The sequence below is a fragment of the Cebidichthys violaceus genome, unplaced genomic scaffold (assembly GCF_023349555.1).
Source record: "Cebidichthys violaceus isolate CVI_PGR_0920_01 unplaced genomic scaffold, fCebVio1.0.p SCAF_12, whole genome shotgun sequence".
NCBI classification, from domain to species: Eukaryota; Metazoa; Chordata; class Actinopteri; order Perciformes; family Stichaeidae; genus Cebidichthys; species Cebidichthys violaceus.
In genome coordinates this window covers 11,334,434-11,350,822 of record NW_027176285.1, presented here as the reverse complement: position 1 = coordinate 11,350,822, position 16,389 = coordinate 11,334,434, and the positions used below count along the sequence as shown (strand labels likewise).

Sequence of the window (16,389 nt, the reverse complement as noted above, 5' to 3'; positions counted from 1 at the left end):
CATTTGCGGAAACATACTTTGCAAAAAAAATAAATAATCTGACAACTGGGTAGGATTTTTGACACAAAACCAGTTAGCTTAGTTTAGCTTAAAGACTGGAAACAGGGAGAAACAGCTAGCTCAGCTACCTCTAAAGCTCACTAATTCACGTTATTTAAGAACCAATGTGTAAAAACAACAAGTTGTGGTTTTCTCTGTCTCAACTGTGTAACACTTAATGTCCTGATACAAAAGAAGAAAAACAAACAGGAGGCTACTTCCTCGATTCATTTAACTCCTTCTGGTTCAGAATGAGAAGCTAACAGAAAAAAAAGTTTGTTTTGTAAAAGATTATTCAGCTGTTTTTTTTACCTGACAACAAACATTGTGTTTGTACTATTTAAAGTGTTGAGAAGCTCTGAAAGTTTTAAAATCTGAGAAATCAAAAACACTGCTAATGTGCCTCATAGCTGGGGACTCATATTCTCTTCTCATTGGCTCACAGACCACAACTTTGCATTTTGACACTTTTGTTCAGATTAAATTGAGTAAATTGAGTCCAGTCGTGTATATATATATCCATATATATATATAGATATATATATATATAGATATATATCTATATCTATATATAGATATATATAGATCTATATATAGATATAGATATATATACAGTATATACAGTATATATATATATATATATATATATATATATATATATAGAGAGAGAGAGAGAGAGAGAGAGAGAGAGAGAGAGAGAGAGAGCGAGCAAAAAATGGCTCACCGGTCTCTCGTCTTTGGCCTCCGGCTCTTTCTGTTTGGTCTCCTTCTCCGAGTCTCTCACCAGCTGTTTGAGGAAGCCACCCGGCAGAGCCGACAGAGGTGGAGGAGGTTCGGCCACTGCCACCGGCGTCTTCTCCTCTTTTATCTGTGGTTCAAATGATGGAAGCAGGTGGAGAGAGACATAAAGTCACTGTGAGACGTGAATGAAGAGTCTTTATACACAATGAATGAAACTACACATGCAGGTTTTTCAACTTTGCACAACATGCAGCTCACGGATTATTCAAAACATATCTTCTCTCTTGCAGAGTCGTTACTTTATATTTAGAATTTAAAATGTTTGCACGAGGAAAAGAACACGTAAACTATATTTTAAGATATAGTTTTCAGGTTTTCTACCTCCATCCATCCCGCTGCATGTTGTAGATGTCTCAAATAAATATATTTAAATGATCTTATTATTCATTTACATTAGTTTTAAACTCTTATGTAAAATTATATTTAAATATGTTTTTTTTTGTTTTAATTGCATTTTGCAAATTCATAAAAAGATATTTAACATTTTAGAGAATTATTCAACAATAGTCAACAGTTTTCTACTTTCACGCTGTTGGTGAAGAGAATTGTTGCTCCTGAACCGGCTTCATGCCTCAGATGTCGGTGACAGAATGCAGCTTTAAAAATCTCTAAACATGCAGGATGACTAACACATGATGATGATGATGAGTCAGGGTTAGAACAGAGAGTCCACTCACCATGTAATCAATGCACCACACACACACACACACACACACACACACACACACACACACACACACACACACACACAGTCAATCACATATTAGATGTTTAATTAACGCAGCATGCAGCATCTCTGCACCTCCCTTCTTCTCCCACAGTTTTAAGCGTGAAGACAGCGCCATGGTTTCAACGGGGGGGGGGGGGGGTTCAGGGGTCGTGGGGGGGGGTGTCAGTGGTCACAGCCAGTGATGTCAGAGTGGCGGTGTGTGTGTGTGTGTGTGTGTGTGTGTGTGTGTGTGTGTGCGCAGAGAGAGACAAACAGCCTGACAAAAAGGAGAGACAAAATAATGTCAATAATAAACATTTCATTCCTTCAGACCAAATCAGTCAAAAAGTTCACACAAACATATTTTTGCATCACTCTGTGTCCGTCGAGGCCTCGTGATTCTGTAAGAAGCTTAATGTTATCGTCCTCGTCCTTCTGCTAAAGACGCTCTGCTGTCACTGTGATCTGATGTCATCAATCACACCTTCATGAGTTTTTTTAAACTCATCCTTATGTTAAATTTCAAGTATTTTATTTATTATCATGTGATAAATATAAGATCTGTGTGATAGTTCAGAGGTATAAAGAAAACACTCTTAAAGAAGTTAAATGAAATAAAGATAGTGAAATCAGTTTGCTGAGGAGGCTGAAACGCTCCATAAAAAGCTAGTAAGTGGCTCTTGAGTTAAGAATTCTGTCTTAAACTTAAACAAGTGCACAAAACAAATAAACACTTTTAAGTTTCTATTGATTGTAGACTAATAATCAAGTAAACTTGCCTTCTTAAGTCTTTCCTCTCCATTACCACGCACCCAAACTGCTCTTCTGAAGGTCCTTAATGATGTTTGATGCTGGTTATTCTACTGTTTTGATATTGTTAGACCTTTGATACAGTACAGATCTCTGAATATTAATATTAATGACTGTTGACTGTTGATGCAGTAATGCCTCATCTAAAAGTGCTTTGATTACCTGTGGAGTCCCTCAGGACTCTATTCTGGATCCTTTATTGCTTTAAATAAACTGTTTTCCTCTAGTTTAAGTTATTAGTTAATTATTTCACTGCTATGCTGACGATCGTCCGCTCTATATATCTGTCTCGTATATCTGCCTGGAAGATATAAAGTCCTGGATGACTTTTACGTTTATTGAGTTGAATGTAAAAGTGAAATGATGATTTTTGGCTCTTCAAGTGCGAAGAAAAAACAAAAGTCAGACTCTGAGTTCTGACGGTGAGGTTGTAAAAACAAAACAGATTCGATGAGCTCAGACGCCAAATATGATCAACAGAGCTCAAAGTGTTAAAAACTAGCAGCTCACCGGAAGTGATGCACTAAATTCTGACCTAAACTAACCATTTATGAAACATAACAGAAGGCGGCCATCTCTTCTTTCATTTAAGTGCATTAAAAATAACTTACTTATGCATTTAGTTTGCAGTTAACTCATTATTCAGTCGACTGCAACCGAAAATCTAAATATTCTGCACAAGAACTAGAAAATATGAGCATTAATCTGCTGTTCTCCGCTTTTAAATCACCATTAAAGACTCATTTATCGACTAATGTTGACTGAAGGAAAAACCAATCAATACGTATCTATAATGTCTCATTTTTGTTTGCTCTTATATTGACATAAATTCTTAAATATATTATTATATATTTTTTAAAACCACAGGATTTCCCACCAGACACCTGTTTAGTTTTCTGCTACTCGTCTTTCAGTTCAGTATTTTTCTACTTCCTCGTCTTTTCATTGGACGCTGAGCTCTTTAGATTGAATATTTGTCCTCGAGGCTGCATTTAAAATCAGGGTCACACGGGATGAAACCACATCCAGACGAACAGTTGCGTCGGTCCGCTGTAAACAACTCCACAGCTAGTTTGAACAGGACAGGCAACTAAGCCAATCATCAAGACACATTTATGACCCACGAGGAGTCTCTAGAAACGTCCTCTGAAGAGAAACAATAAGGAATAAAAACCAGCGTTCTGGTGTTTCCTTCTGTCTCAAACTACAAATCAAACCCCGGCTTTCGGCCTTCGTCAGCAGGCCTCTCACCCTCACCTCAAATCCTCCAGAAATGAAATAATATATCATCATTCTCTCTGAATGTGGACAGAAAACAAACGTACCTTCAAATACAAAAACAAAAAGCAGCTCAAAGATCCAGACGGTTAAAGACAAAATCCTGAGAATCCCACCGACACACAAACACACCGAGACACTGACGGACCGGACTGGGACAAGCAGTAGAGTCAGAAATAGAGTGACACTCGGGGGTCTGCAGCCAATCAAACACTGGATAACAGGCTATTAATAGAGGGGTGGGGGGGGTGGTGAACTGTTTGACACCAAACAAGAAGAAAAGAAGAATTTAATTAAATCATGAAACTATTGTTTATCATCTTATAAATGTACAATAAGACTTTTATTTTGTAAAAATGGATGAAGTAAAAAAAGGGGGGGGGGGGAGGGGGGAGTTAATGGACACCGGCTGTCACTGACACAAGTGCACATGTGCAAAGCATCAGCTGTCCGGTTTGATTGACAGCTCCAGCTGAGGGAAAGAAAGGAGAGGAGGAAGAGGAGGAGGAAGAGGAGGAGGAAGAGGAGGAAGATCAGCAGAAAAACTGCTTTATTTACATAAATAATTTGTAGCATTTTAAGAGAAAGAACGCTGCAGAATAATGTTTTTATTTTTTTATTTAATTATTTATTCCACACTGAAACATCTCGTGATGGAATTTGCTTCTGATGTTCATGTTCCCAGAGGATGAACCCCCAAAAACACCATGAGGCCAACATGGAGCCAGGCTCCTCCGTCTTGGTGTGTTTTGGGGGTTTGAGGTTCACTTTTGTTCTTTTTATTTAATGAGATCTTTTCTTTTTAGTTTCTGTGACGTTTCGTTTGTACCAAATTGTTCTTATCGAAGTGATTTTATCTTTAAAAACTTGTATTCTTCATTTCACACTTTGGTTAAATCCCTGCAGATCTGGAGTTTCCCCATCAGCCTCAGCAGTTCTGTGTTGATTCTTTAATGTGAGCTTGTTAATTAAACCACAGACTGGTTTATTTGTTAAATTTTAATTTTAATTTAGATTCTGAGAACTTTTACTGAAGTAAAGGTAGAAGTACTATAACATAAAAGTACTCCAATACAAGCAAAAGTCCTGAATTAAAAATGTTACTCAAGTAAAAGTACAAAAGTATCATCAGCATAATGTACTTTAAGTATCAGAAGTATTCACTCTACTTTCACGGTTTTATATTATACAATATTTACTTATGTTTTTATCACCAACAAATATAAATACAAGTATTTTAATGTTCAGCCGACTTCATACACTTTGTATACTACTACTTAGATAAGAAGTATAGTACTTCATATCACATGAGCAAGCTTTTTTATGTAGAAAGTATTGAAAACTGTAAAAGGTTCAATAAATGTAATAAAAGTATAAAGTAGAACAGAACTTCAGAGTTTACACAACGGTCCAAACTTTAAATGTTAAATAATATAAAATATAATTTATTATAATCACATCTGATCTCTCTCTTTCTTTACTTACAGGACGGAGCTTCTTTCCTCTTTTTCTCTCCGTCTCTCCTTCTCTTCTCTCCTCTCCTCTTCTTCTTCTCTTCTCTTCTCCTTCTCTCCTGACGGTGAAGCTTTGAAGAAGTGACTCTTTGTTCAAGATTCACCAAAAACATTGTCTGTAAACATCTGGAACATTCACTCTCACTGGTTTAGATTCAAACTCTCCGGTTCACACATTAGACGTTATGTGTGGAGGGTCATTACATAAAGATTAATTAATATAAATAAAAACTCTCATAATTCACTTTCACACTATCTTGTGTTTCACATTTATAATAAATTAAACATTTCTTCAGACAATAATTTAATAAATCCTGCGTTAACGTTAATCCTATTTATAGTCTGTTGTACATCAGTGGAAGAAGTAAAAGGTAGTAATACTACAGCGTAGAAATACTCAAGTACAAGTACAATTCATGCATTGAAAGTTTTACTTAAGTGTGAAAGTATTAGCATCAAAATATACTTCAAGTACCAAAAGTAAGTCACTCGTTATGCAGAATAATATATAATTGTATCATAATTGATTTTAATGACTTTATAAACTGCTGGTAGTTTAATCTATAACACATTTATTAGTTGATTAATATGAATCTGTAAAGTAACTAGTAATAAATGTAATGCAGTAAAAGTACATGTGTGAGAGGCATACAAGTACCACTAACTGTATTTAAGAGCAGTACTCAAGTATTTACTTAAGTTACTTTCGACCTCTGACTAACAAACATTTTAGAGACATTAAAGAATAAAACCAACAACAAACGTTCAAAGTGTCGACATTAAATACAATATAATATAATATTGCATAATATAAATATAATCTAAATACATATAAATATTATATAAATAAGTATTATATAAAATAAAATAAATATATAAAATATAATATAAATATATTAACTAAATATAATATAAAATAAATATAAATATATTGTATAATCAGAATGAAAGCAAACGTGACAGGAAGCAACACGGAAAAAGGTTTTTATTGATGAACTGTTTGTATGAGCAGTCCAACACTTCCTACCTCCAAAACAAACAAATAAAAATCATCAAAATAAAATTAATTTCAGAATAATCATCGAATAATATCATCAATTATATAATCGGTATTATCAGAACCTTTATTGGCGATAATGACCCAGAAGCCAGTAGTATTTGTGTTTGTGGAACAGAAAGTCTGGAGGAGAGTTTTGTGTGTTTGTTTTTTTTTGCTCCCCGCACGCAATAAATATGAAAGAGCAAAGAGTCCTGTATTCAAACAAAAATAATCATCTGGAACTCGCAGGTACGATATCTAAAGTCTTTATGTGCAAAGAGTTGAGCTGAAAGTCTTCACCACAAACAATTATACTCACGAAAAAAAAAAGAACCCGACCTCCCTGTCTGCTTTTCTACATTAAATCTTTTAAATAAACCTAGAGAGCGTCTCCTCCTTTCATATACACATATATTTATATATACTTCTGAAGTTCTTATTATCCTATATGCCATCCGCTTTTTTTTTTCTTCTTTTTTTTTTCTTATTTGTCTTTGTGTGTGTGAGCAGAGAATCTGTGTGTGACCACCGAAAAATGAAAATAAAAGCGCGTACAGAGAGACGTCACATGACGGACAGACGGTGTGTGAAGACGTTTAGTAGAGCTGGCAACGTGGCAGAGCGCACACACACACACACACACACACACACACACACACACACACACACACACACACACACACACACACACACACACACACACACACACACACACACACACACACTCCAGGAAAAATGTTTGGTCACAGTTTTTTTTTGTTTTTACCCTCCACCACCGTGTGTGTGTGTGTGTGTGTGTGTGTGTGTGTGTGTGTGTGTGTGTGTGTGTGTGTGTGTAAAAAACAAAGTTCAGAGAAAGCGAGGCTTCCCATTGGTTCCTCTCAATCAGCAACAGTTATTTGGCACATTTAACAACTATTAAGTAACACATTCTGGGCAACAAAAAAAAAGAAAAGGTGCAACAACAATGAAAACAATAAAAAAAACATTTTGGTTTACAAAAATAAAAGTTCACCTTTGAGAGGCGACAGACTTTCTCTAAGACGATCGTTTCTCCTCACGACTCGTTCAAAGGCTACAAAGAAAAACAGAAAATCAAAAACCCTGAAATCAAAGAATGCATCGACAACAACTCGCCACGTTTCTTCCGTTTTAAAACACGACTGAGTTTCTGAACCGTAAAGAAGTCCAGATCTGAAAACATGACGTCACAATAAACTTTGAGGAGACAGACGGCTTCTTCTTCTTCTTCTTCTTCTTCTTCCTGCAGATATTAAAATCAACAAAACAGCTTTTTTATATATATTTTTTGTGTAATTTTTCAAGCAAAAATTTCAAAATAAACTTTCAGGTTGCAGCTTCTACAATGTGACGATTTTGATGCTTTTATTGTGACGTGTGACAGGAAATGGATTTGCTAGAATAAAAAAAAAAAATTTAAAAAAAAGTCCGCTCTGGTGTTTTTAGCCTATTTTAAATCGACCACATTATCGGATTAATTAATGATAAAAACTAATAATTAGTTGCAGCTTCTACTCAGCGTCAAGAGTTTGTCCTAAGGCATTCTGGGAAATGCAGGCCAAACTCAACCGGTACAGAACTACATGCAGATGAGGCAGGGTGCGGTAAATGAGTGCAAAGAAAAAAAAAACGAATATTTAAACCCTTCATGGTAATAAAAATAAAAAATAAAATCACCTGAAATGCCTCAAACATCAAAGAGATGATCCAGAAAAAAATGCCTCAAAGAAGCTTCTGATTGGTGAATTTAAGGGTGGACTGTTCCTTTAAATCAGCTTCAGCATTGTCTTCTTCTTCATTCCTCCTCAACAGGAAGCTGTGAACCTAACGGGGGTTGTTGTTGTTGTTGTTGTTGTTGGGTAAAATTCTTTGTCACTTTTTATGAGGACGTTCAATCAGTGTTGATGATCAATGTTCCTTCTCTAACATCTAGTTCATATTCCTGTGAGAACGTCTGTAGCAATGCATCCTGGTACATGTAGTTCTTTACAGCAGGAGGAGGATCACTGGACTACATTTCCCATCAACACTTGATCGCGCCTCCACATAAAAAAAAAAAAAAAAAAAAAAGAGGTGGCAAATTTTGTGGTTTCTGGCCTCCAGGTGTTCAAACTGGTACGGTCCAACTGAGGTAACGCAGCCTGTCTCACCCCCCCCCCCCCCCCCCCCCCCCACCATTAGCCCCTCCCACCACCAAAACCACCACCATTAGCCCCTCCCACCACCACCCAGCCAGCAGGAAATCAAGCCTCTTCCTCTTCTTCTCCTAAAGCAGAGACAGATAATAAAACACTGGAGATGCACAGAGAGAGGGGGGGGGGTTCTATTTACACTCAGAGTCTCTCCCCCCCCCCCCCTCCCCCATCACCCCTCTCCCCCCCCTTATCTGCAAGTGTAGCCTTCATACACAATAGTCACACCGTTGTCCGTGGATACCCATAACCCCCCCCCCTCCCCCTCAGTGGACCAGTTCTTCGCCCGTTACCACAGCAACCGGCTGACACATGTCGGCGTCAGCCAACGGAATCTCAGTCTCCATGGCAACAAGAGCTGTACAGGAGCCAATCAGGAAAGAGTCTGTAGCTCCTTGTACTTCCTGGTTGTTGTTTTTTTTCTGCATTGGAATGATCAACCCCCCCCCCCCCCCCTCCAGGGTGACTCAAGTAAATGTTGATGTTGGCACTTTATGCACTTCAGTGTGGGGGGTGGGAGCCGGTCGAGCAGCGCTTATTATTGTTTTAAATTTTCCTTTATTTCAGTTTGTCCCTCTCGCAGGTATACACCCCCCCCGCTAAGAGGCCTCGTCAGCGGGGGGGGGGGCGGTGTCAGTCCTCGTCATGCAGGAGGTCCTTCACATGCTGAGTCCTCCTCGTTTCCTTTCCTCTTCTCTCTCCGTCAACTGGCAAGGTCCCATGGCAGAAAAAAAAAAAATACTAAACGATGTCGCACAATGATTGGTCGAGTGTGTGTATGTGTGTGTGTGTGTGTGTGTGTGTGTGTGTGGGCATGGTCTGCACACGCACACTGCGAGGTGTGTGTGGCTACAGGGGCGAATGTCCTGATGAGGCGGGGAGGAGGTGGGATGCAGTGTGTGTGTGTGTGTGTGTGTGTGTGTATATAAAGGTGTATATTTGTGTGTGTGTGTTTCACAGGCCGTTGCTGTTGCGGTGTGTGAGGGGGGGTTTGGAGAGCTCCACCACTCCGGCCCGACCCTTCCCGATGACTTTGGGGGCTCGACGCAGCAGCTTCTGGGCTTCTGTGAACGCTTCAGTCAGCTCCTTCTTCCACTGCACGAACTCAGGGTCGCTCTACACACACACACCACACACACACACACACACACACACACACACACACACACACACACACACACACACACACACACACACACACACACACACACACACACACACAGTATTAAACGATGAATATTAAGAGATAGAGAGATCAGGTCGTTATCCTGGGGGGGGGGGGGGGGGGGGGGGGGGGGGGGGGGGGGGGGGGGGGGGGTCGTACCTCACACTGCAGCACAAACTGCTTCCCTCCTTTGATGCGCAGCAGGATACATTTCTTGTCTTTAATCTGCGTTTCTTCCACCGTGACGATCTGCTCCATCGTCAGCAGGTTTTGCTGTGAAACCAAAAAATAGTAATTGAGCCATCGAAAATGAGCAACGGTGAAGAAGAGCAGCATGCATCTGAATAAAATCTAAATAATCATTTTTAATTCTACTTGTTTATAAATTGATGACGCTAGCAATAAGCTAACGGTTAGCCATCTAGAGATCAATCACTTGTCATGCTTTGTTTTACGATCATCACAGATTCCAATCAATCAAACATTATTGTTGGTAAAGTGGGAGACGAATGAACGAATGAATCAGCTGATCGGAGGACAGTTTAGACGATGACATTTCCATCTGACGGATTCATAACAACGCAGGAATTCGTAGCCGTTCCGAAAACTTGAGACGTGAAGTCGTATTTATTTTTTTAAACGAGCAACAATTTTGGACAAAAACAAAACAAAACGGACTTCGTGTGAAAAGGTCTTTTAATGTGATGATATTAACACAATAAAGACTAAAAACTTTGACCAAATATAAAAATGTACGTGGACATTTGAATAAACTACTGTGACTCGTTCACAGACTGAAGACTCAGTTGTGACAATAAAAAGTTGACAATATGACATCATCAGAACTTCTCACTGAACAATATTAAGCCTTTGAACCGAGAACTGATGGAAGATTTACGAACATGAAGATTATGAGGAACACTAGAGGGGCAACGGATCATAACACTCACGGTTCAGGCTCAAAAAATCATTTAAACGACTGTCAGAAAACCATCAGAAAAACATCTCCTTCAAACTACTGGATTTATTCAAGTTTATCACCAAAACTACATTTTACAGATTACATGTGAACACATCATGATAAAGTTATAATGTACCTTCAGCCAGTACTCATTTTCACTGAGCAGAGCCTGAAGGCATCATAATGTAACTGAAGTGAACCTTCGTTGGTTAGCCGTTAGCGGTGCTGCTAACGTTACTAGCTCTCCTCCTGTTGGTTTAAACACTGATTGGTTGTTTACAATGAAACATGATCAGAGATCAGAGACTAGAAACACATGTTCTACTGAATACTGGAGGAGAACCATCGTCAGGAAAACTTTATTTACACTGATGGTTAACGTTAAAACTTTATTTACACTCTGATGGTTAACGTTAAACTTTATTTACACTGATGGTTAACGTTAAACTTTATTTACACTCTGATGGTTAACGTTAAAACTTTATTTACACTGATGGTTAACGTTAAAACTTTATTTACACTCTGATGGTTAACGTTAAAACTTTATTTACACTCTGATGGTTAACGTTAAAACTTTATTCACACTCTGATGGTTAACGGTAAACTTTATCCACACTCTGATGGTTAACGGTAAACCATGAGGGGGATCCGTATGATCCGTTGCACCACTATGAGTCAAGACGTCTGGGTTCAAAGGGTTAACGCAGCTCTAAGAGCAGCTCTGAGTTTCTGCTCCTCCTGTTGTTGTCTAACAGCTGGTTTAAAGACTGAAGCACACTACGGAGTCTGAAGCAGGGAGGTGGACTACAGCTCTACATCGTCTGAACAAAGACTTCATCCACACCGCTACGTCTTCCTTTTAAAGCGCCGAGCGTCCGCACTAGAGCCTCTAAAACGAAGGCGATTGGTCAGAAAGCAAAGCTATTATTTGAGCTTTGAGGAGGTCCTTTTCTTATTAATACTAAGTTTGTTCTGAACAACTATCGTGCTAGCCAGGCCAGGCTAGCTGTTTCCCCTTCTTTTATCCCAGTCTTAATGCTAAGCTAAGCTAACCATCTACCAGCTGCAGCTTCATATACATTGGACAGACATGAAAGTGGCGTCGATCTTCTCTTCCAACTCTCTGAAATTTTCCCAAAATGTCAAAACTATTTCCTTTTAATAGTTAATGTGTACTAGTTAATAGTACAGTCAGAATTACTATTATTAACCCGTAATCTAGTAAAAGTTTACATGGTGATATTCATCATCAGGTGTGTTATTGTGGGCGGAAATAATTTCTAAAACGAGTGGACGGAGATCATTGTTTGGGTTTTAAAAAGGAAAACGTATCAGTGTGGATGAAGACAAAGACGGAGGACACAGCGGGGGGAGACCTGGACCTCTGTGAGGACACTCACCCCGTCTCTCTGCATTTTAAAAATGTTTGAGCCACTTCTCCTTCAGTGTGGCATCGAGAAGGACGGAGACGGACGGACGGACGGACAAACAGAGAGACAACGTTCACACACAGAGACAGACAGACAGGCAGCAGAGTGTCCTCTCCTTTCGGGACGGACGGACATGAAAAACGACCGACACACACAACAACGTGATGGACGTGACTCACCCGTGACTCCCCCTCCCCCCTCCACTCCACCCGGTTGGGGAACAGGTAGAAGTAGCGGCGCTGCCACTCTGGTGAGGAACGGGTTTCCCAACTTCAGCATGTAGCCGTGCATGATGCAGTCCTTACCGAAGGCATAGTCTGTGTGCAGAGAGACAGAGAGATACAGAGACAGAGACAGAGAGATACAGAGACAGAGAGAGACAGAGATACAGACAGAGAGAGACAGAGAGATACAGAGACAGAGAGAGACAGAGATACAGACAGAGAGAGAGAGAGAGAGAGAGAGAGAGAGACAGAGAGAGAGAGAGAGACAGACAGAGAGAGAGAGAGAGAGAGAGAGAGAGAGAGAGAGAGAGAGAGAGAGACACAGAGAGAGAGAGAGAGAGAAAGAGAGACAGAGAGAGAGAGATACAGACAGAGAGAGAGATACAGACAAAGAGAGAGAGAGATACAGACAGAGAGAGAGATACAGACAAAGAGAGAGATACAGACAGAGAGAGAGAGAGATACAGACAGAGAGAGACAGAAAGACAGAGAGAAACAGAGAGAGAGATACAGACAGAGACAGAAAGAGAGAGACAAAGAGAGATACAGACAGAGAGAGAGACAGACAGAGAGACAGAAAGACAGAGAGAGAGACATACAGACAGAGAGAGACAGAAAGAGAGAGAAACAGACAGACATATTTTATCTCATATTAGTACACAGAAACTATGTATAAATGTATGCATATAATAAACATTATAAACAATAACCACGCTGTGTATTTACACCTATATAACGTTATTGTGAGTGTTGATGGAGCTGCTACAACGTTAGCTTAGCATCGATCAAACCAAACTCCATTCAGAAAACAAGCGTTTTAAAAGTTGTTTACTTGTCGTCTTGTTGACAGAACTACTAACACATGAATTCAGACTTTTTACAAATCACCATCATTATGAAGTTATTTCTGCTTAATTTTCATCAGTTTATTGTGATTAAATCACAGCATATATGTGTATTTATGGTTCATACAGCTGTAGTAAACCAGCCGACGTGTGTCTTATTAGACACAGTGAATACGATCGTGTGTCTTGTTAGATATTTATTATTAATATTATGATGCGTCTTTACCCTCCTCGTGGCCCAGCTGCTTGTTCTTGGCCCTCTTGCGGGCCTCGTTCTTGTCCGTGTCCGAGTTGACGGCCTCGTACACCGTCTCCGCCACCTCCTGCTGCCAGCGCTCCGAGATCACCAGAGGGAAGTTCTTGTAGAGCTCCTGGTCGCTGTCCAGCAGCTACAGGACAGAGGACAGAGGACACTCAGCTGGTTAAACACACCGTATCTATTATATATGTATGGGTATTTATCAAGAGTTTGGTCAGTTTTAGTCATGCTGTTGTTTTTGTTTCTTTTAGAGCTCAGTTTAGTTAAAGTTGCAGCAGATTAGTGTTATAATTTAACTTATTATAATGAAATAAATGTTGATTTTTAGAATAATGACCCCATAAGTGTTCAGATCAGTTCCTTATAAGACTCACTTTCACAATAAAGTTCTGATTGCCAGCGAATATGATGAAAAAGAAGTGCGTCAATGAAAACAGGAAGTGGACAGCGCTTTGTTACCCCGCCTCCCCATGTTATCAAAGAGCTCTTCTTCTTTTTTAAGGTCCAAAAGAAACAGATCCAGAGTACTTATTTATTAAATAATAATTAACTGGTAGTTTGTAGGCTTTGAAAACAGAAAGTGATCCGTATGTCTTTGCAATAAAATTGTAATTTTTTAGCACTGCAACACTACATAACACAGTGTGTTGCACGTCAATATAGATTGACGTGAAAATAGCACGAAAAAAGCCCTTAATTTATTATGTTTATCAGGATAAAACCAACACGGTCTTACAATAAATAAAATGATTATAAATGACGTCTTTAGATTACAATAAATAAAATAATAAATGACGTCTTTAGATTACAGTGAATAAAATTATAATAAATGACGTCTTTAGATTACAATAAATAAAATGATAATAAATGATGTCTTTATATTACAATATATTAAATGATAATAAATGACGTTTTAAGATTACAATAAATAAAATGATAATAAATGTGGGATCATTGTGGAGGCTGTAGTTGGTCAGAATAAAACACGTCTGGGTGTAATAAAAGGTATCTCTGCAGTAATCTCCTCTGACATTATTGATAAAGTGTGATTCTGTTTTGGGCAGAAACACACTGGATGAGTGTCGGGGGGGCTGCAGCTCTCTCATCATTATTACTCCTCCATCTGGGGAAACGTCAACAAACCTGTTTTTGTCTCTTTTATTTCTCCGATAGCGCGTCAGAGGAAGAATAACCGTCACTGCAGCAACATTAACGTTAACGATGGGAGGAATAAAAAATAATAACGGGTTGCTTTAAATTGCTTCGATCCAAAAACAGCCCTGCTCGTTATTCTGGAGCCGAAAGGAACGTTAGGAAATAATGAAAAACTGGAATCTAAGAACTAAAGTACCGCCGCGCTGAAAGAATGCAGCATCCGTGTGTTCATCCGTGTGTTCATTCATGTGTTCATCCATGTGTTCATGAGGAGAACAACGTGTTTCTGTGCCTTAAAGTGCACCAAAATAATCAAAATCCAGAGAGGAAAAAGTGACGCTGAGCATGTAGAGATCCGGTCCGGGTTCTGCAGAGTTTTCAACCCTCTTTTTTTTGCTCTTGTGACATTTTCCTCTCTAAAATATTCTGACCCGGTCACTGAAGATTAATCCACAGATCTTGGTGAGAGCAGCTTTCATGTAGGAACTACTTTCTTTCAATAAAACTACACCCGGTACACCGAATCACCCACAATCCTCAGCTCCTGAGCCGGAGGACGCCGTGAATGTTCAAACACTAGTGCGTTTAGTTTTAAGCATTATGTTTTCATGTTTTTATGATTTCTATCCTCATTATGTTTATATGCATATTTATTTTATGTTCTCTGTAATATTGTGACATTTTAATATTACAAAAGGCTTCAAATAAGCACAGTTGCGTTAAAAATAAATGTTTAAATGTATTTCTATCCTTCAGCTCACAAAGCATCTAGAACATTTTACTTTATTTATTTCACTTCCTGTTTGTCTTCCGTTTGTTTTAGGCCGTTTGTTCTCTCGGGGACAATAAAGAACATGTCCTCTTGTCCTTCTTGATTGTTTACAGTTTCTACGTTGAATAACTCCTCTGCGTTGGACTCGTCTGTGTGCAGTGAAGGATGCTAGAGGAGGAGCGAGGAGCGGTACCTTGATGCCCTTCGTGTCCTCCTCGTCAAAGGAGCCGATGTCGAAGGCGTCGGCGGCATTCACTTCTCCCCGGGGAGGAATCAGAGGAGGGGAGTACTGCAGAGGGGGAGGGAGAGAACACACAGAGAGAGAGAGGAGGAGAAAGAAAGAAAGATGGAGTGACAAACAGAAAAGAGCAAAACAAAAAGGCCACAGTCACACAGCAGTGATGGGGTAACCATAGCAACTGTAACTGTACCGGACTTAATGACTCGTGAGGCTCTGACGAGAGAGACGAGGGCTGATGAGACCACCAGATTATTATTATTATTATTATCTTATCTTATCTTGCATACCAATGATGTCATCATGCATCTTTTTGCATAAATCTTAAAGACGTTGTGTCGGCTCAGTCGTGGATTGAGTTGTTTTTTTCTGGAACGGTTTACAAAACATGTTTTAAATATATTTATGATGGAAAAAAATTGCTAAATTTGTCACTAGTTGCTTTTTTAGAAATAAAGTTTTTGTTTTAATAGTCGTAAAGTTAGCAGCACCGTGTTCTGAGTCAATATAAATATATATTAATAAATATTAACGATAACCAAACAAATAAACATCATTCCATTACACGTTACATGTTTCACATTGATGGTATTTTGTTGCGTTCACGTACAGATTGTTTGTTTGAGTGTCGAGACCACAAACACGCGTTGCGTTTAAGTGCCGGTGGGAAAACTGGGACTTATGGCTATTTGGTACATTCATGTAGAAATTTAGAGTGGGACCACTTTTATTTCCCCCAAAATATAAAACCATAAAAGACAATATTGGGCTAATTGATTTTTTTTTATGGATTATTTTAGTGTTCTGTGGCTTTAATTCTTTAAAAAATTGTCACATACATTTGTAAATCCTCGTAAAAGACACATTTTGTTACCAGAATTTATACTTAAATTAGGTTTTGTCAATATAAATCTAAAGACCCAAAAATGTGTTTGAC

At 38.9% G+C, this 16,389-nt stretch overlaps 2 protein-coding genes and 1 long non-coding RNA gene across 3 annotated transcripts in view; all 3 read right to left on the bottom strand.

Annotated features, from left to right (window-relative positions):
• Positions 1–1,685, bottom strand: part of LOC137868755 (unconventional myosin-XVIIIb-like) — a 39,113-nt gene extending 37,428 nt beyond the window's left edge. Inside the window, exons 1-2 of the mRNA XM_068705649.1 lie at positions 1,643–1,685; positions 764–924 (exon numbers count right to left, since the gene is read on the bottom strand). Coding sequence (XP_068561750.1) covers positions 764–924; positions 1,643–1,685 — 204 coding nt within the window. The remainder of the gene's footprint in view (positions 1–763; positions 925–1,642) is intronic.
• Positions 1,686–6,119: 4,434 nt separating this feature from the next.
• LOC137869150 (uncharacterized) lies at positions 6,120–8,358 on the bottom strand. Its single transcript, XR_011102264.1, has 2 exons — positions 7,889–8,358; positions 6,120–7,454 (listed from the first exon to the last, which is right to left on the bottom strand). It is a non-coding gene; the product is annotated as an uncharacterized lncRNA (long non-coding RNA).
• A 237-nt stretch (positions 8,359–8,595) lies between these two features.
• Positions 8,596–16,389, bottom strand: part of grk3 (G protein-coupled receptor kinase 3) — a 44,798-nt gene continuing 37,004 nt past the window's right edge. The window contains 6 exon segments of the mRNA XM_068706355.1: positions 8,596–9,519; positions 9,728–9,841; positions 12,139–12,207; positions 12,209–12,276; positions 13,255–13,417; positions 15,408–15,503. Of these exon segments, the coding sequence (XP_068562456.1) occupies positions 9,358–9,519; positions 9,728–9,841; positions 12,139–12,207; positions 12,209–12,276; positions 13,255–13,417; positions 15,408–15,503 (672 nt within the window). The 3' untranslated portion in view covers positions 8,596–9,357.